Source organism: Somniosus microcephalus, chromosome 12, assembly GCF_052327205.1.
Source record: "Somniosus microcephalus isolate GS21.2 chromosome 12, FLI_Smic_1.0, whole genome shotgun sequence".
In the NCBI taxonomy this organism is placed as follows: domain Eukaryota; kingdom Metazoa; phylum Chordata; class Chondrichthyes; order Squaliformes; family Somniosidae; genus Somniosus; species Somniosus microcephalus.
Genome location: NC_140998.1, coordinates 164,924,703 through 164,950,478, shown reverse-complemented (window position 1 = coordinate 164,950,478; position 25,776 = coordinate 164,924,703). Strand labels below are relative to the sequence as shown.

The 25,776-nt window shown below is 48.0% G+C and overlaps 1 protein-coding gene across 1 annotated transcript in view; it reads left to right on the top strand.

Moving 5' to 3' along the window:
- Positions 1 to 25,776, top strand: part of LOC147109681 (pleckstrin homology domain-containing family D member 1-like) — a 91,930-nt gene that overhangs the window by 19,725 nt on the left and 46,429 nt on the right. Inside the window, exons 5-6 of the mRNA XM_086002349.1 lie at positions 7,287 to 7,431; positions 18,183 to 18,335. Of these exons, the coding sequence (XP_085858475.1) occupies positions 7,287 to 7,431; positions 18,183 to 18,335 (298 nt within the window). The remainder of the gene's footprint in view (positions 1 to 7,286; positions 7,432 to 18,182; positions 18,336 to 25,776) is intronic.

The window sequence follows — 25,776 nt, the reverse complement described above, 5'->3', positions numbered from 1 at the left end:
CCAATAAAGCGAATTGAATTGAATTGAATTGTGTGTGGGGGGAGAGTGTGTGGGGGGGGAGAGTGTGTGGGGGGGAGAGAGTGGGGGGAGAGTGTGCGGGGGGAGAGAGGGAGAGAGTGGGGGGAGAGTGTGTGGGGGGAGAGTGCGTGGGGGGGAGAGTGTGTGGGGGGCAGAGAGTGTGTGGGGGGCAGAGAGTGTGCGGGGGGAGAGAGTGGGGGGAGAGTGTGCGGGGGGAGAGAGGGAGAGAGTGGGGGGGAGAGTGTGTGAGGAGAGAGAGTGTGGGGGGAGAGTGTGTGGGGGGGGAGAGTGTGTGGGGGGGAAAGAGTTGCACTCGATGGCAGTGAGGTGTGGGGACCGCTAACACAACAAGAATTTGCAAAATGGGACAAACACCCAATTGCGATCCTACATGCAGAATTCTGTAAAAGTATCCTCCGGACTCAAAGGAAAACCGTAAACAATGCATGCAGGGCAGAACTAGGCCAATATCCACTAATAATTACTATCCAAAAAAGAGCCACCAAATTTTGGAAACACCTAAAAATGAGCAACCCCCAATGCTATCATTACGAAGCCTTGAAATGCCAAGAGAGAACCATAAAGAAGAATACCCTCAGTCAACTAGTCCTGGGACTCAGTGAAGCAACCACTAACACTACTAACAATAACCAGCCCCAGGACAGTGACAGCGTAGCACAGAGAATTCGACCCAACACAATTGTCACTAAGCAAAAGGAAAAATACCTGTCATATTGGGCAGAAACAACAAAAACCCAAAGCAAACTCAATTGCTACTTGGTCCTAAACAGACAATACAACATAGCTGATTACCTGACCATGGTAAAGGATAACAAACTGAGAAAAACCTTGACAATGTACAGACTTAGTGAACATAGCCTGGCGATTGAAAAAGGCAGACACAGGCAGACCCGGCTGCCAAGAGAGGACAGGATATGCTCTCACTGCAGTCAGGGAGTGGTGGAGACAGAGATGCACTTCCTCACAGCTTGTGGAAAATATCAGGGCATCAGGGAGAATTTCTACCAAAAATTCTCACAAATATGCCCTGAATTCAGAAATTTGAATGACGACCAAAAACTCCCATACCTACTAGGGGAAGAGATAAACTGTGTAACACTAGCGGCACACTATGTTACAGCTTGCCATAAACAGAGGAACAACCAGTAAACCTAAGAAAAGAGTATATATAAATTACACGAATGTATATTTATACACTCAGGGATATATCTGTTTATACGCTGTATGAATAGATCTGCGTTTGTGTTCAACCATGAATGTATTTTGATGCTTTGGCAACATAAGATGTACCTTATCATGCCAATAAAGCAATTTGAATTGAATTGAAAGTGTGTGGGGGGAGAGTGTGTGGGGGGGAGAGTGTTTGCGGGGGAGAGTGTGTCGAGGGGGAGAGTGTGGAGGGGGAGAGTTTATGGGGGGGAGAGTGTGTGGGGGCGGGAGAGTGCGTCGGGGGGGAGAGTGTGTGGGGGGGAGAGTGTGTGGGCGGGGAGAGTGTGTGGGGGGGAGAGTGTGTGGGGGGGAGAGTGTGGGGGGAGAATATGTGGGGGGGGAGAGTGTGTGGGGGGGGGAGAGTGTGGGGGGAGAGTGTGTGGGGGGAGAGTGTGGGGGGAGAGAATGTGGGGGTAGAGAGTGTGGGGGGGGGAAAGTGTGGGGAGAGAATATGTGGGGGGGGAGAGTGCGGGGGGGAGAGGTTTGTGGGGGGAGAGTGTGTGAGGGGGTGATTGTGGGGGGGGGGGTGAGGTGGGGAGTGGGGGAAACGACCACAATGCTGATGTAAAATATTCACACAGTTATTGAGCAAAGGATTGCAGATGAGATGGATCTGGGGAAAATGTAAGATTTGTAAATTTACGGTGAAATGAGGAGATACATGGTCAGCTGTGCATTGTTCTTGTAATGTATGGATACGTGCCAGTATATAGGTTGTATATTTGTTTTAAATGATTGTTTATTCTCTGTATCTGGTATCGCTGGCTCGGCTGGTATTTATTGCCCATTCCTAGCTGCCCTGATTGAGTTGCTTACTTGGCCCACTTCAGAGGGCAGTGAAGAATTGGTGTGGGACTGGAGTCACGTATGCTAAGGACGGCAGGTTTCCTTCCCCAGAGGACTTTCCTGAACCGGTTGGGTTTTTACAACAATCCAACAGCTTCAGGATCACTTTTACCGATACCAGCGTTTTATTCCCAGATTTTATTTTTAACTGAATTCGAATTCTCAAACTGCCATGGTGGGTCTTGAACTCACATTTATACATGTAATACAAAGGTAATCACAATACCTTTTCATGCAAAGGTAATCCACCTTTTTAACAGAAAAGCTTCTTAAAACACACCCCAATCGGCTGTAAACATAGAGACATGTAGAGCGCTTGAAAATAGAAAGCTTCTTGGCCTTGAAAAGGGAACAGGAAGGTAATTTAACAAATGGGCATGACTATCACTCGCAACCTTCCCATGGCTGGGAAAATACCGTCAATGGGACTTGATGAAAGCCTTTGTCAGGGAACATAAGAATTCGGAGCAGGAGTCAGCCATACAGCCCCTTCGAGCCTGCTCTGCCATTCAATAAGATCATGGCTGATCTTCGACCTCAACTCCACTTTCCTGATCCCCATATCCCTTCATTCCCATTGAGTCCAAAAATCTATCGACCTCAGCCTTGAATATACTAATGACTCAGCATTATCTTAATGGCAAGAAACTGAAGTACAAAGGGATCTGGGGGTCCTGGTGCATGAAACTCAAAAGGTTAGTATGCAGGTGCAGCAAGTGATTAAGAAGGCCAATGGAATGTTGGCTTTCATTGCTTGGGGGATAGAATATAAAAGTAGGGAGGTATTGCTTCAGTTGTACAAGGTATTGGTGAGACCGCACCTGGAATACTGCATACAGTTTTGGTGTCCATACTTAAGAAAGGACATACTTGCTCTCGAGTCAGTACAAAGAAGGTTCACTCGGTTAATCCCGGGGATGAGGGGATGGACATATGAGGAGAGGTTGAGTAGATTGGGACTCTACTCATTGGAGTTCAGAAGAATGAGAGGCGATCTTATTGAAACATCTAAGATTGTGAAGGGGTGGGATCGGGTGGATGCAGGGAAGATGTTCCCGATGATGGGTGAAACTAGAGCTAGGGGGCATAGTCTTAGAATAAGGGGCTGCTCTTTCAAAACTGAGATGAGGAGGAACTACTTCACTCAGAGGGTGGTAGGTCCATGGAATATGCTGCCCCAAAAAGCTGTAGAAGCTACATCATTACATAAATTTAAAACAGAAATAGACAGTTTCCTAGAAGTAAAGGGAATTAAGGGTTACGGGGAGCGGGCAGGAATTTGGACATGAGTCTAGGTTCGGATCGGTCATGGCCCTGTGGGTAGCGGAGCGGGCCCAGGGGCCGTGTAGCCTGATCCTGCTCCTATTTCGTGTGTCTAATTCTGTTAGATGCAGGAGATGGTTCTGTGATAGTGGATTGGCAGTTAGGATCAGATCAGCCATGATCTTATTGAATGGCGGAGCAGGCTCGAGGGGCCGATTGGCCTACTCCTGCTCCTATTTCTTATGTTCTTATGTTCATCCACAGCCTTTGGAGAATTCCAAAGATTCACAACCCCCTGAGTGAAGAAATTCCTCTTCATCTCGGTCTTAAATGGCCGACCCCTTATCCTGAGGCTACGCCCCCTAGTTCTAGATTCTCCAGCCAGGGGAAACAACCTCTCAGCATCTACCCTGTCAATCCCCCTCAGAATCTTGTATGTTTCAGTGAGATCACCTCTCATTCTTCTAAACTCCATAGAGTATCGGCCCATTCTACACAATCTCTCATCATAGGACAGCCCCATATCCCAGGAATCAATCGAGTGAACCTTCGTTGCACCGCCTCCAAGGCAAGTATATCCTTCCTTATATAAGGAGACCAAAACTGTGCGCAGTACTCCAGGTGTGGTCTCACCAAGGCCCTGTACAATTGTAGCAAGACTTCCTTACTCTTGTACTCGAACCCCCTTGCAATAAAGGCCAACATGCCATTTGCCTTCAGCTGTATCTCAGTGGGTAGCACACTCGCCTCTGAGTCAGAAGGTTGTGGTTTCAAGTCCCACTCGAGCACAAAAATCTAGGCTGACACTCCAGTGGAGTGCTGCACTGTCAGAGGTGCCGTCTTTCGGATGAGACATTAAACCGAGGCCCTGTCTGCTCTCTCAGGGGGATGTAAAAGTCCCCATGGCACTATTTCGAAGAAGAGGAGGGAGTTATTCCCGGTGTCCTGGCCAATATTTATCCCTCAATCAACATAAGAAAAACAGATTATCTGGCCATTATCACATTTGTGGGAGCTTGCTGTGCGCAAATTGGCTGCCGCGTTTCCCATATTACAACAGTGACTGCACTCCAAAAGTACTTCATTGGCTGTAAAGCGCTTTGAGACGTCCGGTGGTCGTGAAAGGTGCTATAGAATTGCAAGTCTTTCTTTCTTACCTGCTGCTACCTCTCTGTGTTTCCTGTCCGAGGACACCTAGATCTCTCTGAACACCAACATTTAATAGTTTCTCACCATTTAAAAATATTCTGTTTCTCTATTCTTCCTACCAAAGTGAATAACCTCACATTTCCCTACATTATACTCCATCTGCCACCTTATTCCCCACTCACTTAGTCTATCTATATCCCTTTGCAGACTCTGTGTCCTCCTCACAGCTTACTGTCCCACCTAGCTTTGTATCATCAGCAAACTTGGATACATTACACCCTTCATCTTAGTCATTGATATAGATTGTAAATAGCTGGGGCCCCAGCACTGATCCTTGCGACACCCCATTAGTTAGAGTAGATTCCCTCTCACGACCCAGAGATTGGACACGTCGAGAACCCATGCCGGGTACGTGAAAGTGATACCTGGGCAAGATAAGGAAGGCAGGCAAACACAGAATGAAGATTCACACAAACTGCCCCCTCGGAGACTGAACGCCTCCGATTCCCAGCCACCAATGGTACATTGTATGGATACAAGGGGTAAGAGGGCCTGGGTGGCCTTCTCTCCATCCAATACTCACTGGGAGTGACGGATCACAAAATTACCACTAAGAGAATGAGGAAAGCTTCAAGCTGGGCTGTGATTCCTTCTGCAGTTGAATAGTCCGCCACTTGTGCGCAGGCTCACAAATGAAGAATGGGGCCTGATACAGCAATTGACCCCCCCGCATTAATCAGCACCATCGGGAGGACAGAGCTGTGAGAGGGGAGGGCAAGTGGTGAGGCTCTATTTCTTTCCAAATTCCTGCTCTGGATAGTTAACCATAACTAGTCGTTCATTTTCAGTAACGCACATATCAAATCTTCAATCCCACCAATTCGTAATCAAGGTCGGGTTATTGGCAGCTTTTTCCTTACACATCAATAGTACTGAAGTTTGCACCAGGGGACTCCCACACATAGTCACATGATCACGTGTCACTCTCATGTCTAAAGGTTGGAAAATATTTTTGACTGATGTGCTGAACTTTACAAATAGAGCCTTGCAGCTAAGCAGTATTAGAGCAGCCAACTCGCCAGCTCAGTGCTAAAAAGCCTGGTCTGTGCCGAGTGGGCGGGTCTCAGCTGGTGGTGGGGTGAGGGGGGGGGAGTCATGTCATTTACCGAGATCACGCCCACCCCAGACTAGAGAAGTTCAAAGAATTGGCCAGGGTTCCTCATCCTGATCACGTTACAGCCACCCCTGCAGAGGTAGAAGGCAGGTGAGGAGAGGATCGGGCGCGGCTGCGAAGCCCCATGTGGTCAAACAGCCTGCAAACACTGGATTGAGAAAGCTCGCACCTGAACCATTAGCAGCTCGAGTGAGATGCACTGATAATCACTGGCTCCACGGAACCGTAGCCCAGCGAGAGGCTGGGAGAAACCGCTGAGACAATAAAGCTGACTGTGGATAATCAGAGCTACGTTTGATTGTGGATAATCTGTGCACTAATAACCTGGTCAACAGCAGCCAACATAGGTTCAGAGGGGAAGGACCAACCTGAGCAACCTCCTTGACTTTAAGGGCTGGAGGTGGTTACAGAGATGGGGTTAGTTAAGCTCAAAGCTGGAGGGATTCAGGGTGGACTGTGGGAATGGATAAGAAATTAGCTGAAGGGTAGAACGTAACAGGTAATTAGAGGAGGTGTGTTGGGCCAGGGAGAGGAGGGAGTATTGAGTGGAGTACCCCAGAGATTAGTCTTGGGACCCTTTGCTGTTTCTCATTTATATCAATGACTTGGGTTCAGGGATTCAGCGCAAATTGGCCAAGATCTCGGGTGAATCGAAACCAAGAGAATCAGTGAGGCAGCTCAGAAATTACAGAGTGAGGTAAGAAGAAAGAAAGACTTGCATTTGTATAGCGCCTTTCACGACCACCGGATGTCCCAAAGCACTTTACAGCCAATGAAGTTCTTTTGGAGTGCAGTCACTGTTGTAATGTAGGAAATGTGGCAGCCAATTTGCGCACAGCAAGCTCCTACAAACATCAATGTGATAATGACCAGATAATCTGTTTTTGTTATGTTGGTTGAGGGATAAATATTGGCCAGGACACCGGGGAGAATTCCCCTGCTCTTCTTCAAAATAGTGCCATGGGATCTTTTACATCCACTTGAGAGAGCAGACGGGGCCTCGGCTTAACGTCTCATCCGAAAGACGGCACCTCCGACACTGCAGCACTCCCTCAGCACTGCACTGGAGTGTCGGCCTACAATATGTGCTCAAGTCCCTGGAGTGGGAATTGAATCCACAGCCTCCTGACTCCGAGGCGAGGGTGCTACCCACTGAGCCACAGCTGACACAACTTGGGCAAAGTATGTGAGTGGGCCAAAAATGATAAGATGGAAAAGCACCAAGGACTGCCCTGGGAGAGAAACCTGGGGAACCACAGTACTGTGAGTGGTGCTGAAATAGCTCAAAGGAGGGGAAAAGAGATCTATGAATCTTCATCAACGCTGCACTCATTGTCCAGTGCAGAGCAGCAGCCAAGAAAAGCCTACAGAACGCGACACTGTATCGTCTAGACAGGAGTGTGTTATAAAGCAAACTTTACAAGTTGCAGAATATATGTTGCACTTGTATCAGCCAGACTGTGTATATACGTAGACTGCTACATACAGATTGGATCTGCAGAGCGTCCATATACATACTGCATCTTCGAGACACGCAGGCCCGAGAGGGACAGATGGTTCTTCATACCACTTTCTAATTGAAGTTGCACCTTGTTCCTTGTGCTAGGAGGAGATCAAGTCTCGTGCAGAACTGGAGCGGAGGCTGCAGGAGGCAGAGGAAGCCTTGCAGCGGTTGGAGCAAGGCCTCAACTCAACCGAACGCACGATGGAGAAAAACGAGCTAATGAAAGGGGACGTGGGTGAGCTGAGAAGTAAGTGACGGCGGTTACAGTAAGGGATGTCCTAAAATGCACTTACACATTGTCAGCTGTGGCTCAGTGGGCAGCACTCTCCCTCTGAGTCAGGAGGCTGTGGATTCAAGTCCCACTCCAGAGACTTGAGCACATCATCCAGGCTGACACTCCAGTGCAGTGCTGAGGGAGTGCTGCACTGTCGGAGGTGCCGTCTTTCTGATGAGACGTTAAACTGAGGCCCCGTCTGCTCTCTCGAGTGGATGTAAAAGATCCCATGACACTACTGGAAGAAGAGTAGGGGAGTTATCTCCGGTGTCCTGGACAATATTTATCCCTCAATCAACATCATTACAAAACAGATTATCTGGTCATTATCACATTGCTGTTTGTGGGAGCTTGCTGTGCACAAATTAGCTGCCGCGTTTCCCACATTACAACACTTCCAAAGTACCAAAGCACTTTGGGACGTCCTGAGGTTGTGAAAGGCGCTATATAAATGCAAGTCTTTCCTTCTTACAAAAGCCCAACTCTTTGTATATAGCCTGGGGAGGATCAGCATACTTGCTCTCGAGTCAGTACAAAGAAGGTTCACTCGGTTAATCCCGGGGATGAGGGGGTGGTCATTTGAGGAGAGGTTGAGTAGATTGGGACTCTACTCATTGGAGTTCAGAAGAATGAGAGGCGATCTCATTGAAACATATAAGATTGTGAAGGGGCTTGATCGGGTGGATGCGGTGAGGATGTTCCCAATGATGGGTGAAACTAGAACTAGGGGGCATAATCTTAAAATAAGGGGCTGCTCTTTCAAAACTGAGATGAGGAGAAACTTCTTCACTCAGAGGTTGGTAGGTTTGTGGAATTTGCTGCCTCAGAAAGCTGTGGAAGCTACATCATTAAATAAATTTAAAACAGAAATAGATAGTGTTGAGTCTGTGTTTACAAATGCAGTTATACTGAATAACAGGACACAGACTACAGAAGTAAGTAAACAGGTCTTTAGTGATTGAGGGTCAGGGCGGAACTGAGGTACACTTTGCTCCGCAGGGTTTATGTTGTGTATGTACCTTTAAGAGAATAACTGGTCTCAGACTGCAGTTCCGGCAGTGACCACCCCTGTATAAAAGGCGCTAGTGAGCCTCTGTTGTTTTAGTTTCACTATTGACTTCCACCAGTAAAGACGTGTTTTTGTTCAACTCCTGCTGTCCGTGTCTCAATCATTCACGGACATAATAATAGTTTATATACCGGTGTGGTCACCACCGGTACTACAATGTACAGGAGCCATCAAAAAGTAGTCCATCCCCTTAAGGTATCCTCTTAAGGTAGTACAGGTTACATACACTACAATTCCTCCCCTTTTAGCTTAACAGTGGACACCCCAAATTAATACACTACATGGATAACATATATACAATTTAGACACAAGAGCAAATATGTGAAGGCAAAAGGGAATATGGCAGGGCTGGAAGGCATTTATTTTAATGCAAGGAGTCTTGCAAATAAGGTGGATGAACTGAAGTTGTTGTTGAGCACATGGGAGTACGATATTGTTGCTATCACGGAGACATGGTTGAGGGAGGGTCAGGACTGGCAGCTCAATATTCCGGGGTATAGAATCTTCAGGCGAGACAGAGGGGGGTGTAAAAGGGGAGGGGGTGTTGCAATATTAATTAAGGAGTCAATTACTGCTGTAAGGAGGGATGATATATTAGCGGGTTCCTCTAATGAGGCCTTATGGGTAGAACTTAAAAACAAAAAGGGGGCAAGCACTTTGCTGGGAGTGTACTATAGGCCCCCAAACAGTCAGGGGGAGATAGAGGAACAGATATGTAGGCAAATCTCAGAGAAGTGTGAAAATAATAGGGTAATAATAGTGGGGGATTTCAACTTCCCCAATATAAATTGGGATAGTCAGAGTGTGAAAGGCTTAGAGGGTGCAGAATTCTTAAAGTGCATCCAGGAGAGCTTTTTGAGCCAACATGTAGAAAGTCCTACAAGAGAGGGGGCGGTACTGGACCTAATTCTGGGGAATGTAGCCGGGCAAGTGGTGGAAGTATCAGTAGGAGAGCATTTTGGCAACAGTGACCATAATTCGGTGAGATTTAAGGTGGTCATGGAAAAAGACAAAGACGGCCCGGAAATAAGGGTTCTAAATTGGGGGAAGGCCGATTTTAATATGATAAGGCAGGATCTGGCCAAAGTGAACTGGGAGCAGCTACTTATAGGAAAATCCACATCAAAACAGTGGGAGACTTTCAGAAGGGAAATAGAGAGAGTACAACGCCAACATGTTCCTGTAAAGGTCAAGGGTGGGACCAACAAGCAAAGGGAACCTTGGATGACAAGGGATATACAAAAATGCATTAGAAATAAAAGGGGGGCTTTTGGCAGTTACAAAAGACTAAAGACAGAAGAAGCCCTAGAGGAGTATAAAAAGTGCAGGGGCATACTTAAAAAAGAAATTAGGAGGGCGAGGAGGGGCCATGAAATAACACTGGCGAGCAAAATAAAGGAAAATCCTAAGATGTTTTATAAGTATATTAAGGGCAAGAGGATAACCAGGGAAAGGGTAGGGCCCATTAGGGACCAAAGTGGCAATCTGTGTGTAGAGCCAGATGATGTAGGCGGGGTTTTAAATGAATTTTTTGCATCTGTGTTCACTATGGAGAAAGACGATGCGGACATAGAAATCGGGCAAGGGGACTGTGACATACTTGAACATATTAGCATCGAGAGGGAGGAGGTGCTAGCGGTTTTAGCAGGCCAAAAAGTGGATAAATCCCCAGGCCCGGACGAGATGTATCCCAGGCTGCTGTGGGAGGCAAAGGAGGAGATTGCAGGGGCTCTGACACAAATTTTCAGAACCTCTCTGGCCACAGGGGATGTACCAGAGGACTGGAGAACAGCTAATGTAGTACCATTATACAAGAAGGGTAGCAGGGATAAACCAGGGAATTACAGGCCAGTGAGCCTAACATCTGTGGTAGGGAAATTATTGGAAAAAATTCTGAGGGACAAAATTAGTCTCCACTTGGAGAGGCAAGGATTAATCGGGGATAGTCAGCATGGCTTTGTCAAGGGTAAGTCATGTCTGACAAATCTGATTGAATTTTTCGAGGGGGTGACTAGGGGGGTGGATGAGGGAAATGCTGTGGATGTGGTTTACATGGACTTCAGTAAAGCTTTTGACAAAGTCCCGCATAGGAGACTGGTCAAGAAGGTAAGAGCCCATGGGATCCAAGGTGCCTTGGCGCGTTGGATCCTAAACTGGCTGAGTGGCAGGAGGCAGAGGGTGATGGTCGAAGGTTGCTTTTGTGACTGGAAGCCTGTGTCCAGTGGGGTACCTCAGGGATCGGTGCTGGGTCCCTTGTTGTTTGTGATCTACATAAATGATTTGGATGAGAATGTAAAAGGTATGATCAGTAAGTTCGCAGATGACACGAAAATTGGTGGGGTGGTAAATTGCGAGGAGGAATGCCTCAGGCTACAGGACGATATAAACGGGTTGGTCAGATGGGCGGAAAAGTGGCAAATGGAATTTAACCCTGAAAAGTGCGAGGTGATGCATTTTGGACGGACAAATAAGGCAAGGGAATACACAATGAGTGGTAGGACCCTAGGAAGTACAGAGGGTCAGAGGGACCTTGGTGTACATGTACATAGATCCCTGAAGGCAGCGGAACAGGTAGATAAGGTGGTTAAAAAGGCATATGGGATACTTGCCTTCATTAGCCGAGGCATAGAATATAAGAGCAGGGAGGTTATGATGGAGCTGTACAAAACGCCGGTGAGGCCACAGCTGGAGTACTGTGTGCAGTTCTGGTCACCTCACTATAGGAAGGATGTGATTGCTTTGGAGAGGGTGCAGAGAAGATTCACCAGGATGTTACCTGGGATGGAGCGCCTCAGCTATGAAGAAAGACTAAACAGGCTGGGGTTGTTTTCCTTGGAGCAAAGAAGGCTGAGGGGGGACCTGATTGAGGTGTACAAAATGATGAGGGGCATAGATAGGGTAGACAAAGAGGAACTTTTCCCCTTAGTAGGGGGGTCAATAACAAGGGGGCATAGATTCAGGGTAAGGGGCAGGAGATTTAGAGGGGATTTGAGGAGGAACTTTTTCACCCAGAGGTTGGTTGGAATGTGGAACTCAATGCCTAAAAGGGTGGTAGAGGCAGGAACCCTCACAACATTCAAGAAGCATTTGGATGAGCACTTGAAATGCCATTGCATACAAGGCTATGGACCAAATGCTGGAAAATGGGATTAGACTGGACAGGGATGGATGGGCGGCGCAGACACGATGGGCCGAAGGGCCTCTTTCTGTGCTGTAAAACTCTATGACTCTATGAACTGTTCAAAGATTCAGTCTCTGAGGAGGCCTCCTGATCCGGCCCGGATAACGCCTTTCAGGGATCTCTGGTTCCCGTTGCTGGGGTGACTCATCCACTTGATCTCCTATGGATTTAACATCATCCAATACGTTCGAGTCTGAGGTAGATGCTACAGGCTCAATAAGTTCTTCAACTGGTGTCTCTGCCGTAGACATGGGGTCGACCCTTGTTCTCGATTCCACAAGTTGGTCAGCATGACATCGTATTACGTTCTCTCCAACGTCTACCATGTACATCAAGGGTCCTTGTCGTGCACGAATTGTCCCAGGTTGCTATTTATCATCCCTATAGTCCCTGGCCAACACTGGTTGTCCTATTTCAAAACTACGAGTGGCCTTTTTACTTACATGCTGGAATTGCTTGTTTTCGACTTCCCGTCGCACATTGGGTTTAACAAATCCAACCGGGACCGCAGCCTTCTGTTATAGAACATTATGGCAGGGCTTTGATTTGTCACTGCATGCGTGGCGTTTCAATACGCCATTAGGAAATTGTCCACCTTGTGTTGTAGTGGAATATAATCTTCACTCATGGCCTTTATCGCCTTTTTGAACGTTTGCACAAATCTCTCGGCCAACCCATTTGTAGCCGGATGATATGGGGCAGATGTATAGTGTTTCACCCCATTCTTTTTCATGAATTTCTGGAATTCTTCTGACATGAACTGTGGTCCATTGTCTGAACATATTTGCTCCGGCAATCCATTCCTTGCAAATATGGTTCTTAGAACTGCAATCGTCTTCTCAGAGGTAGTGGTCGACATCTTAATCACTTCTGGCCATTTAGAATGTGCGTCTACTGCTATCAAAAACATGGAATCCATGAATGGACCTGCAAAGTCGATATGCACACGTTGCCATGGGGCTGAAGGCCATTCCCATGGATGCAGCGGTGCAATTGAAGGTGCGTTCTGAACTTTTTGGCACCCTGAGCAGCTTTTAGTCAGATCCTCCATTTGTTTGTCGATACCTGGCCACCACACATAAGCCCTAGCAAGGCTTTTCATCTTGACTCCCCCCAGATGACCTTTGTGCAATGCTTTTAGAACTCTCTCCCTTAATTTAGGAGGAATAATCACCCTTATTCCATACATCAATGTTCCTTGACATACGGACAGCTGTTCTCGTCTGGCTGAGAATGCTGGTAACAGTGGTTCGCCATGTGCTGGCCATCCCTTCACTGTCAAGTCGTAGACCCGAGACAGTGTCGGGTCATTTCGGGTCTCTCTCTCAATACCCGCATTGGTGACTGGTAAGCATTCGATGATGGTCGAGTGAAATATCTCGACAGGGTCAACTGCCGATGCCTCTTCCGCTGTAGGTAGTGGCAGGCGCGACAGCCCATCAGCATTACCATGTTGCTTTGTACCTTTGAATTCAATATCATATTGATGTGCCCCTAGAAAAAGGGACCATCTCTGAAGCCTCTGCGCCGTCATTACCGGAACACCCTTCTTAGGGTTGAAAATGGAAACCAACGGCTGGTGATCTGTCAGCAGCGTAAACTTTTGGCCTTGCAGGTAATGGTTAAATTTCTTAACTCCCCACACGAGGCTGAGAGCCTCCCTATCTATCTGAGCATAGTTGCGCTCAGCGGAGGTCAATGATCTGGATGCGAAAGCGACTGGCCTTTCCGAGCCATCTGGAAACTTATGTGAGAGCACTGCCCCGATACCATATGGAGAAGCATCACAAGCTAAGCGAATAGGCAACGTTGGGTTAAAGTGAGCCAACACTTCCTTAGAGGTGATCAGTGCCTTGCTCTTTTGAAAAGCCCGCTTACAATCATCGCTCCACTTCCATGGTATTCCCATTTGCAAAAGAGTGTTTAGCGGGTGTAACACCGTGGATAAATTTGGAAGAAACTTGTGGTAATAGTTAACCAACCCGAGGAACAACCTCAACTGGGATACATTTTCCGGTGCTGGAGCTTTGACAACAGCTTCGATTTTGTCAGGTGACTTATGGAGCCCCTCCTGGTCAATGACGTGGCCGCAGTACGAGATTCGCTTTTGAAAGAACTCGCATTTCTGGCGATTAGCTCTTAGCCCATATTCTTTCAATCTGATGAGCACCTGCTCCAAATTCGCGAGGTGATCCTTATCGTTATCTCCTGTAATCAGGATGTCATCCAGGTAGCATTGTGTGCCTGGGATTCCCTGCAATACCTGCTCCATGGCCCTTTGCCAAATCGCTGGAGCCGATGCCACTCCAAAAACCAGCCTATTATACCGATATAAGCCCTTATGTGTGTTGATCGTGAGATACTGACGTGACACTTCATCAACTTCCATCTGTAGGTACGCCTGCGCCAGGTCTATCTTGGTGAAGTGTTTTCCGCCAGACAGCGAAGCGAAGATATCTTCAATCCGCGGAAGCGGATATTGCACCGTGTGCAGAACTGGATTAACAGTGATCTTGAAATCGCCACAGATGCGAACCTTCCCAGGTTCCCCCGGCTTGTTGCTCAACGAACGCTTCATGACAGGAACAATGGGTGTAGCCCATTCACTCCAGTCCACCTTGGACAGCACCCCTGAACGTTCTAGCCCTTCCAGCTCTGCTTCCACAGCAGGTCGTATCGCATAAGGCTTTGAAAAATTTTGGGTTTGCATGTTCTTCAACCTTGATGGTTGCCGTAATTCCTTTCAGTGTTCCAAGTCCCTGTTGGAACACCTCCTTAGCATCGTCTAAGATTTTGGACAGTCGTTTAGGTTTGACGTCGTCCTCCTTACAGGCATCCACAGTCAGTGCTTGTATGGAATGCCAGTCCACATTTATTCTCCGGATCCATTCCCGTCCCAGTAGTGGCGGACCTCCATCAGGTAACACGTACAAGTCCATTTTCTGACTTTCTTTACCATTGTAGACCACATTTACTTTTATCTTTCCTTTGGGGTATACTATTTGCCCCGTGTATGTTTTCAATACAATCTCCGTATCCCTCAGGGGAATGTGCGAGAATAACCTTTTGTAATCTTGCTTATTCATGACCATTAATGCCGACCCTGTGTCCAATTCCATCTTCACTTGGACTCCTGCTATCCGGAGCATGACCCAGATAGTTTGGTGGTCTGCTGTGTTACCCACATTATGTATTTTCAGACAACCCAGTTCCTTACTGCTGGAGTCTGAATCCGTCTTCTGTTCATCCGAACTGTTCTCTGTCACCTTGTGTACTTTTTTGTACTTCTCCTGCGATGACTTTTTGCTGCTGGTCTTCTTTCCTGACCGGCATACTCTCGCTATGTGACCAAGTTTGCCACATTGCCTGCATTCTTTGTCTTTGAACCAGCACTGGTTCTGGTCATGCGTTGTCCTTCCGCAACGATAGCACTTTACTGCGCCCAATGCCATTTCATTGGTACTGAATTCCAGTGGCCTTTGCTGTATCTCTGCAGCGCCCCGTGCTGCTGCCTCGTGGGATGCTGCAATGCTGAAAGCTTTGTCCAGCGTAAGATCCTTTTCCTCTAGCAGTCGCTTCTGGGTTCCCTCCCTTAGGAGCCCACACACAAACTTATCTCTCAGTGCGTCTGCTAGTCCTGTTCCGAACTGGCAGTACTTTGATAACTTGCGCAGTTCTGTTAGGAATTCAGCGTTGCTTTCTTCTTTAAGTTGAATTCTTTTGTAGAATTTAAATCGTTCCGCTATCAGCAGCGGCGTGGGGTTTAAATGCTTTTGCAGGATAGTAACAATATCCGCGAAACTCTTCCCTACCGGTTTGTCTGGGGTTACAAGGTTCCTTAATAACCCGTACGTCTTTGCACCCATCGAGTTTAATAGGGTTAGTGCTTTCTTATCATCCGGTACCTCATTCGTTGTACAGTAAACTTCGATGCGTTCCACTAAGTGGCCCAATCTTCCACATCGTTATCAAAAGCAGTGATGTTACCCATTTTTGGCATCCTTGCTGAGTTTCTCCTTTCCCTTCAGATATTATTTAATATGATGACTTTTTTAAATTTTTATTTAAGATGGCGGCTTTTCCCGCGCTTGGCGGCTTTTCCCGCGCTTGTCTTCTTCCCCCGCCGACTCAAGATGGCGATTCCCATGCTGTTGCCATCCACGCTTCCCAGCGGTCCTTTATTTTCCTTGCGCTGCTGCTCTTGTTGCCCCGCCGCACCCGCGGACCTTGTGGCCATAAACGCTTTTCTAGCTGCTGCGCGTCTCTGCCCCGATTGCAGTCCGGCCCCTGACACCGGCTGCGGTCGTGTTCTCCGCCCTTTTCGTCGTTTTCCCTCCCCTTCTCCCACTGACAACTCGGCCGACTTCCCCCCCGTGCCGCTCGATCGGGCTTACCCGCCGCTGTCGTAGAAGGGATGATCACTGATGTTGGACTTCGTGGCCAGAAAACCAACCCGGGTTCCCGATGGCCTCCCGTGCGATGCAGTGCTCAGCAGGATGTTGAGGGCGGATGCCCTTTTTCGACGCCCGTTTCTGAGGACGAAGCTTCCTTGGATCCAAAACTGCCGCTAGGTAAGATCAGACTCGTCGCCACTGTTGAGTCTGTGTTTACAAATGCAGTTATACTGAATAACAGGACACAGACTACAGAAGTAAGTAAACAGGTCTTTAGTGATTGAGGGTCAGGGCGGAACTGAGGTACACTTTGCTCCGCAGGGTTTATATACCGGTGTGGTCACCACTGGTACTACAATGTACAGGAGTCATCAAAAAGTAGTCCATCACCTTAAGGTATCCTCTTAAGGTAGTACAGGTTACATACGCTACAGATAGTTTCCTAGAAGTAAAGGGAATTAAGGGTTACGGGGAGCGGGCAGGAAATTGGACATGAGTCTAGGTTCGGAATGGTCATGGCCCTGTGGGTAGTGGAGTGGGCCCAGGGGCCGTGTAGCCTGGTTCTACTCCTACTGTGTTCTAATTCTGTGTTAGATTTCAGGAGATGGTTTTATTCCTGTTCCTGGCTGGGGTGGAGATCGCCTTTACAGAAGGTAAGTACTGTAGAAAATATAGGGACAGAGTGATCTCCTGGAAGAGTTTCGATCGCCTAGATGGGTCGGAGAGGAATTTCCCAGATTTTTTTCTCCCAAATTGGCCATTGGGTTTTTTATCTGGTTTTTCGCCTCTCCCGGGAGATCACATGGGTTCGGGTGGATGGAGAGTGATAGAAGATTTGAGGTTAGGATCAGATCAGCCATGATCTTATTGAATGGTGGAGCAGGCTCGAGGGGCCGATTGGCCTACTCCTGCTCCTATTTCTGGAAACCCAGGTGTTTGTGTCAGCCACACTGGACCTAACTCCGAATTAAGCGCCTTTAATGCAGTAAAACGTCCCAAGGCACTACACAGGATGGTATCAAACAAAATTTGGCCATGAGCCACATAAGGAGATATTAGGACAGGTGACCAAAAGCTTGGTCAAAGAGGTAGGTTTAAGGAGCGTCTTAAAGGAAAGAGGTGGAGAGGCCTAGGCAGCTGAAGGCACGGCCGCCAATGGTGGGGCAAATGAAGTGGGGGATGGACAGGAGGCCACGGGGCGACCCATCGTTCCTCTTTCTGACGTTCTCTCTCTCCCTCTCTTATTCTCTTTGTTTGAAGTCCCTCCTCCCATGAGCTAAGAGGGCAGGTAGGTAGGTCCTGCTCCCTGAACTCTGTCGCACGATGCACTTGCGCTGGGTGCCGTAGCTGTAACATACCCAGGATCCGGGCGGGGGGCGGTGGCTGAGGGGGGGCGCTTTCCTCTTGTGAGGAAGCACCTGGCTGCTGCTCGGCAACCCCTCCCTCCCTCCCCACCCATCCCTGGTGCTGCGGCCAAGATGAGGAAGTTGGTGTCGTGGGAAGGGCTTCCCAGTGAGTGACACGTGGTATTGAATTCCAATTTGGATCAATGGCTGTTTTGAAAAGCTTGGGGGGTGGGGGGGAGGAGAAGAAGATCGAATGAGTCCAACATATAATACAGAAAAGATAATTAGGACAAGTGGTTTGGCACAACAAATCCCACCAATGGTCACACTTGCTGAAGTGCTTGCAGTTCTCAATGAGACTTACCCAGTTTCAAAGCAGAGCCGAGCAGTAATAATTGTTGTAAACTACATTCTGGGCCCCACACCTGAGGAAGGATATATTGGCCTTGGAACAGGTGCACTGCAGATACCGTGGTATAAAAGGGTTAAATTATGAGGACAAGTTGCAGAGTCTCGGCTTGTACTGGCGGAGCAGGCTGGAGGGGTTGAATGTTCCATTGCTAAGTGCACATTGAAAGAATGAGATGGTGGGTGGGGGGGGGAGCTGAACCTGAAATGGCCGATCAAAATTCGAACAGCATAACCCGCAAGCATTTTCCTGCCGCCAAGCTTTGCGTTATTTCCACTCTCCCGCGAACGCTCCCAATTTCTTGCTTGATGTTTGTCTTCCGCAGAATTCTTTGAGGAGTGTATCAGGAACGCCGAGATTGACGCCAATCTCCCCATCATCATGAAGAATTCGGTGTACGTGCAAAGGGCCGCAGCCCGCAGGATAAAGAGCTGCAGATTTCGCCGGAGGAAGTCCACTGCTGTTTGGAACTCTTTTGGTAAGTGTCTTTCGATGCTGCAAGAGGCCCCCATCCAACATGGTGCCTGGTCTTGCAATCCTAATGGGATAGGTAGGACGGGGGGAAGGCTGCATTGTAACATTATGAAGCATTGACCATCTTATTTTAATACAAATGAATTGGGTGGAGAGGAAGTGACTGTGTTGCTGGGTGAAATTATTCCACGCCTCCTCTCCACCTCCTCCCGTCTCCCCGCCCCCAAACTGGCAGAGCGATTGAGTGAAGATGTGGCCATTTCCTTTTAAGATTTCTCTCCTTTGCCCCCTGCGCACCACATCCCAGTGACCTTCTCCCAGCTCCTCTGGTGTGCGTGCAGGAGCAGGATGTGGAGACTCCCTCTTTGGCTGCCCCTTCCCATGAACGTGCCTGGCTCCTATCTCACCCGGAAGGTGTGGCAATGAATGGAAAACCAGCCTTGTTTCTCTTCAGCTCTTAATGTTTTGGTTTCTCCGCACTCCTCCCTTGGGGAATAGCGTGAGGTGGAGGAGGGGATTCACCGGGCGATTAACAGCCTGACAGGGTGGTGTTGTTGTTGTTTGTGTATCTTCACACACTTCCCTTGGGAAATAATGTGAATTGGTGGAAGGATTCACAAGCTGATCAACATCTTCTTTACATCTACCCTATCAAAACGTTCATAATCTTTAAGACCTTTGTCAGGTCCTTCCTCAGCCTTCTCTGTTCTAGAGAAAAGAGCCCCGGCCTGTTCAATCTTTCCTGATAGGTATAACCTCTCAGTCTGGTATCATCCTTGTATATCCTTTCTATAATATGGCGACCAGAATTGTTGACAGTGCTCCAAGTGCGGTCTAACCAAGGTTCAATACAAGTTTAACATAACATCCCTGCTTTTCAATTCTATCCCTCTAGAAATGAGCTCCAGTGCTTTATTTGCACTTTTTGTGGCTTTGTTAACTTGTATCGCTACTTTTACTGCTCTGTCTATCTGTGCCCCCAGATCCCTTTGCCTCTACCCCATTCAGACTCTTATTTTCCAAGCAGCATGTGGTCTCCTGATTCCATTGTAGCCATGGCTTTCCTCAGTGTCAGGCCTCAGTGAGCTGAACTGCACCTGAAGGACGCGTGCCGATTGATTTTGTGAAGTATTCACAGATGAGATGGAAATGCTTTGTCCAGCTCGTCTTCCTCTTCCCACCCAACCACCCCCCCGCACCCCCCGCACCCACCTCTACCGCAAGTGAGTTCATCCAGTGAGCCAAACAGACCAGCAAGAGCTCCGTTCCACCTCCAGTCTGTGCACCTTGGCTCAGTGGGGCAGCGGTAGAGGGGTGGTGTCATTGGCCTCCGCACCCCAGGATTGGGGACGGTGAATCAGCACAGGGTCCCCACTCCCAATCGCTATCCAGCGGTCCCCTGCGGGTGGCTGTCGGGCAAGGGCGGGATAGGGTTCGATTACGAGGCTCCTGAGGTTGAACAGCCTGGACTGCTCACCAGGGAGAATTTCAACTCCCAGACACCTATTTCGCGCTTGAAACACTGGTGGTTGGCAGTTGAAAACCGGGGCGGTTGGGGGAGTGGGGGGGCGGAGTTGAAACACATTGACTGACTCATTGACTGAAATATTCCAGACGGGCCTGTAAATGGGTGAGGAGTCCACCCGCCTGGACCACACGTGAGGCTGGTTAAATATGTAAATGGGAGTCCTACACCGGTTCTCGGACCCCCGACTGAGAAATCCAGGAGGGGCATCCAGCCTCCGCCAACTCGCAGCTTGTTGGTTTGGGTCAGGGAAGTCAGCGAGAGTCAGAACAGGCAGGAAGGGATTGAAAAAACACATGGCTCTTTCTGCGGGACTGGTATCTTATTTCCATTTTATGATTTTTTTTCCCCCCTCATTGACTCTCCAATACAGTCATACAGTTTTTTTTTGCTCCTCAATTTTAAAATTATCATCCTTGTTTTCAAATCCCTCCATGGCCTCGCCCCTCCCTATCTCGGTAATTTCATCCCACCCCACAACCCCCAGAGATATCCGCACGCCTCTAATTCTGCCCTCTTGAGCATCCCCAATTTTCATCGCTCCACCACTGACAGCTGTGCCATCAGTTGCCAATGGCCCTAAGCTCTGGAATTCCCTCTCTAACCCTCTCTGCCTCTCTCTCCTCCTTTAAGATGCTCCTTAAGACCTATCCCTTGGACCAAGCTTTTGGTCATCTGTCCAAGTGACGTAATAAAGACTCACTATGCACTTGGTTGTACATAAAGCAAGGCTTTAATTGATTTGTAACAAAACATGGAGGTTTAGTTAGTAGTCACTAGCTTCCTGTTTCCAGATTGTCTCTGCCCAAGGTGGGCCCACGCCCGAGTAATTATACTCCTCGGACGGCGCCCTCAGCTGGCCGTTCAGTAGTACTTCCTGAGTTACTTCTTGTAGAAGTTGCGATTTATGACACCAAGCATCTCCTTGTATTGCTTGGTGCCAAGTTTTGTTTGGTAACGCTCCTGTGAAGCCCCTTGGGACATGTAAGGTGCTATATAAATACAAGCCATGGTGTGGAGATGCCGGTGTTGGACTGGGGTGGACAAATGTAAGAAGTCACACAACACCAGGTTATAGTCCAACAGTTTTATTTGAAATCACAAGCTTTTGGAGCACTGCTCCTTCGTCAGGTGAAGTGGAGAGATGCATAAAGACACAGCTTATATAGTCAGAGAATAATACCAGATGATTGCAGGTAATCTTTCTAACTGCCATTTATCACACCTCGGCAGAGAGATAATCACAGCAATCAAAGGTGTGAATGGCGTCGAAACAGGTTAGTCAGGAAAACATTACATCAAAGAACAATGAGGTGGGGTCACAAGGGGTCAAATGTTGCAGATGCTGGGGTCTGTATGAAAAACAAAAAACAGACAAAAAAACGTTTTTTTTGCTGGAAATCACAGAGCAGAAACTGATAGCCAAGTTCCGCACTCATGAGGACGGCCTCAACCGCGATCTTGGATTCATGTCACGCCACATGTAACCCCACCAGACTCGAGTCGTCGTTGGCTTGTTCTCTCTACACAGATGCGGCTGGACCTGCTGTGATTTCCAGCAAAAAAAATGTTTTTATGTCTGATTTTTGTTTTTCATACAGACCCCAGCATCTGCAACATTTGACCCCTTGTGACCCCACCTCATTGTTCTTTGATGTAATGTTTTCCTGACTAACCTGTTTGGACACCATTCACACCTTTGATTGCTGTGATTATCTCTCTGCCGAGGTGTGATAAATGGCAGTTAGAAAGATTACCTGTAATCATCTGGCATTATTCTCTGACTATATAAGCTGTGTCTTTATGCATCTCTCCACTTCACCTGACGAAGGAGCAGCGCTCCGAAAGCTTGTGATTTCAAATAAAACTGTTGGACTATAACCTGGTGTTGTGTGACTTCTTATATAAATACAAGTTGTTGTTGCTCTCTCCTGCTAACATTGTTGATGAAAAATCCCTGAAATCCCAGGCTTCCCGACCACTGCAGCTGGTAGTCAATCAGTAAAAATTCACCGAGTTGGATGACGGGGGGTCCCCAGTCTTACTGGCAATGATGCAGCAGTGTTTGGCTAAAATGCTTCAGGAAAACAAGACACAGGCCCTCAGACAAAAAACGATTGACAACCCAAAAAAATCCAAGGCTGAATGTGGGCCCGTGACATTCAGTCATACGGAAAAGGCGAGAGGGCTTGGACTTGTCATAATCTGAGCGAAGGGCACACCCAAAGTATCATCCTGTGGGGGACATCTTCCTGAGAAATTTCATCCCTTTGTGGAGATGACCCCTGCCTTACTCTGAAACTTCATTTTAGCCATCTTTCTATGGCTTTCACACTGACTCTCCCCCAGTTCACACTGACTCTCCCCCAGTTCACACTAACTCTCCCCCAGTTCACACTGACTCTCTCCCAGTTCACACTGACTCTCCCCCAGTTCACACTGACTCTCCCCCTAGTTCACACTGACTCTCCCCCTAGTTCACACTGACTCTCCCCCAGTTCACACTGACTCTCTCCCAGTTCACACTGACTCTCCCCAGTTCACACTGACTCTCCCCCCAGTTCACACTGACTCTCTCCCAGTTCACACTGACTCTCTCCCAGTTCACACCGACTCTCTCCCAGTTCACACTGACTCTCCCCCTAGTTCACACTGACTCTCCCCCAGTTCACATTGACTCTCCCCCAGTTCACACTGACTCTCCCCCAGTTCACACTGACTCTCTCCCCAGTTCACACTGACTCTCCCCAGTTCACACTGACTCTCCCCCAGTTCACACTGACTCTCCCCCAGTTCACACTGACTCTCCCCCAGTTCACACTGACTCTCCCCAGTTCACACTGACTCTCTCCCCAGTTCAAACTGACTCTCCCCCAGTTCAAACTGACTCTCCCCCAGTTCACACTGACTCTCCCCCAGTTCACACTGACTCTCCCCCAGTTCACACTGACTCTCCCCCAGTTCACACTGACTCTCCCCCAGTTCACACTGACTCTCTCCCAGTTCACACTGACTCTCCCCCAGTTCACACTGACTCTCCCCCAGTTCACACTGACTCTCTCCCAGTTCACACTGACTCTCTCCCAGTTCACACTGACTCTCTCCCAGTTCACACTGACTCTCCCCCAGTTCACACTGACTCTCCCCCAGTTCACACTGACTCTCTCCCCAGTTCACACTGACTCTCCCCCAGTTCACACTGACTCTCCCCCAGTTCACACTGACTCTCCCCCAGTTCACACTGACTCTCCCCCAGTTCACACTGACTCTCCTCCAGTTCACACTGACTCTCCCCCCAGTTCACACTGACTCTCTCCCAGTTCACACTGACTCTCTCCCAGTTCACACTGACTCTTTCGCAGTTCACACTGACTCTCCCCAGTTCACACTGACTCTCTCCCAGTTCACACTGACTCTCCCCCCAGTTCACACTGACTCTCCCCCAGTTCACACTGACTCCCCCAGTTCACACTGACTCTCCCCCAGTTCACACTGACTCTCCCCCAGTTCACACTGACTCTCCCCCAGTTCACACTAACTCTCCCCCAGTTCACACTGACTCTCCCCCAGTTCACACTGACTCTCTCCCAGTTCACACTGACTCTCCCCCAGTTCACACTGACTCTCCCCCAGTTCACACTGACTCCCCCAGTTCACACTGACTCTCTCCCAGTTCACACTGACTCCCCCAGTTCACACTGACTCTCTCCCAGTTCACACTGACTCTCCCCCAGTTCACACTGACTCCCCCAGTTCACACTGACTCTCCCCCAGTTCACACTGACTCCCCCAGTTCACACTGACTCTCCCCCAGTTCACACTGACTCCCCCAGTTCACACTGACTCCCCCAGTTCACACTGACTCTCCCCCCAGTTCACACTGACTCTCCCCCAGTTCACACTGACTCCCCCAGTTCACACTGACTCTCCCCCAGTTCACACTGACTCTCTCTCAATTCACACTGACTCTCCCCCAGTTCACACTGACTCTCTCCCCAGTTCACACTCACTCTCCCCCAGTTCACACTGACTCTCTCCCCAGTTCACACTCACTCTCCCCCTAGTTCACACTGACTCCCCCAGTTCACACTGACTCTCCCCCAGTTCACACTGACTCTCTCTCAGTTCACACTGACTCTCCCCCAGTTCACACGGACTCTCCCCTGTAATGATATCAGCAAATAGTGATGTTATTTGCCTGTTTGATTATCATGCCTTACCAGCATAGTTGCATGTATTGATTACTTATGCCTGACCAGCAGAGGTCATGTGAGAGACAAGCAGTTTGGTTTATTTTCAGTTTCGTTCTAGATGCATCACTAGCATGATGTCTCCTGTAAATGTTAAAAGAGTTGAACAAGCTTTAGATTAAAAGACATTCTCTTTCATAAATGTCTCGTCATTGAACCCACAAAGAAATCAATACATGGTGTCAGAAGTGGGATTGAAAGAGATGAAGAGGAAAAATCTGAAGTTAAATCAGCTCTCCACATATTAGCAAGCCAAAAGAGAACATTGTTACTTACCATTGGAGAATAGCTAACGAAGTGAAAAATGGAAGGTTTACACCCACCGGCGAAGCTTCAGTTGACAGGTAATGTGGCTGAAAATTGGAGGAGATTCAAACAACGTTTAGAGTTGTATTTAGCGGCAATCGGAGCTGACGAGAAAAGTGATAAACAGAAATCGTCAGTGTTCTTACATGTCGTGGGTGATGAAGCGCTGGAGGTGTATAATAACTTCACATTCGCTGCTGATGGAGACAAAATGAAGCTAGATAAAATAATGGAACAGTTTGAGGCCTACTGCATACCTAAACGTAACGTGACGTTTGAGAGGCACAGATTTTTCACATGTGTACAGAAAATGGGTGAGACTATTGATCAGTATGTGACTGAACTGAGAAACCGAAGCAAAACATGTGAATTTGGGGGACTGACAGACTCGCTGATAAAAGACAGACTGGTGTGTGGTATTCCAGATAATGGTCTAAGGGAAAGACTGCTAAGAGAGCAAGATCTAGACCTGGGAAAAGCCATAGCACTGTGTAGGGCTACAGAGACTGTGAAATTGCAGGCAAAGGAGCTGTTCAGTGACAATAGCTGCAATGTGGATGCAGTGAGAAAGAACGGACACAAACCGTTTAACAAAAAGAGCGCCAATGTGAAAAAAGAGGCGTGGCCAGCGAACAAAAATGAAAGGGACAATCGAAAGACATGGAGTCGATGCGGTACACAGCATACACCAAGAAAGTGTCCAGCATATGGTAAAACATGCAATAGTTGCAACAAAAACAACCATTATGCCCGTTGCTGTAAGAACCAAGCGCAACAAAGCAAGGTCCATACAGTAGATGAAAGCGAGATAGAGGAGTTCTATGTAGATGTTGTGTCTGAAAACAAAAAAGAAGAAAGAGACTGGATGTTGACACTAAAAGTGAATGACATACATATTCCATTTAAATTGGATACTGGAGCACAAGTTAACGTGATACCAGAGACTGATTTTAAGAAAATTAGACCCAGACCAAAGATACATGGAATCAAAGTGAAAGTGACAGGATACTCAGGTACTGAAATACCAGTGAAAGGAAGATGCATTGTCAAAGTGACACACAAGGACAGAGAGCACACGTTAGCATTAATCGTGGTGCCAAAGGAGGTGCAAGCCATACTAGGTTTAAAAGCCTGTGAGAGACTGAACCTGGTAAAGAGAGTCCTCGTTGTGGAAAGCGAAGGAGAGACAGTCTATGATGAACTCATGAAAGAGTACAAAGACCTATTTAAGGGTTTAGGCTGCATTCCAGGAGAACACACGATCAGAGTAGATAAAAGTACAACACCGGTCATACATCCATGCAGAAAAGTTCCGTTTGCTCTTCAAAAGCAACTGAAGGCAGAGTTGGACAGGATGGAAAGCC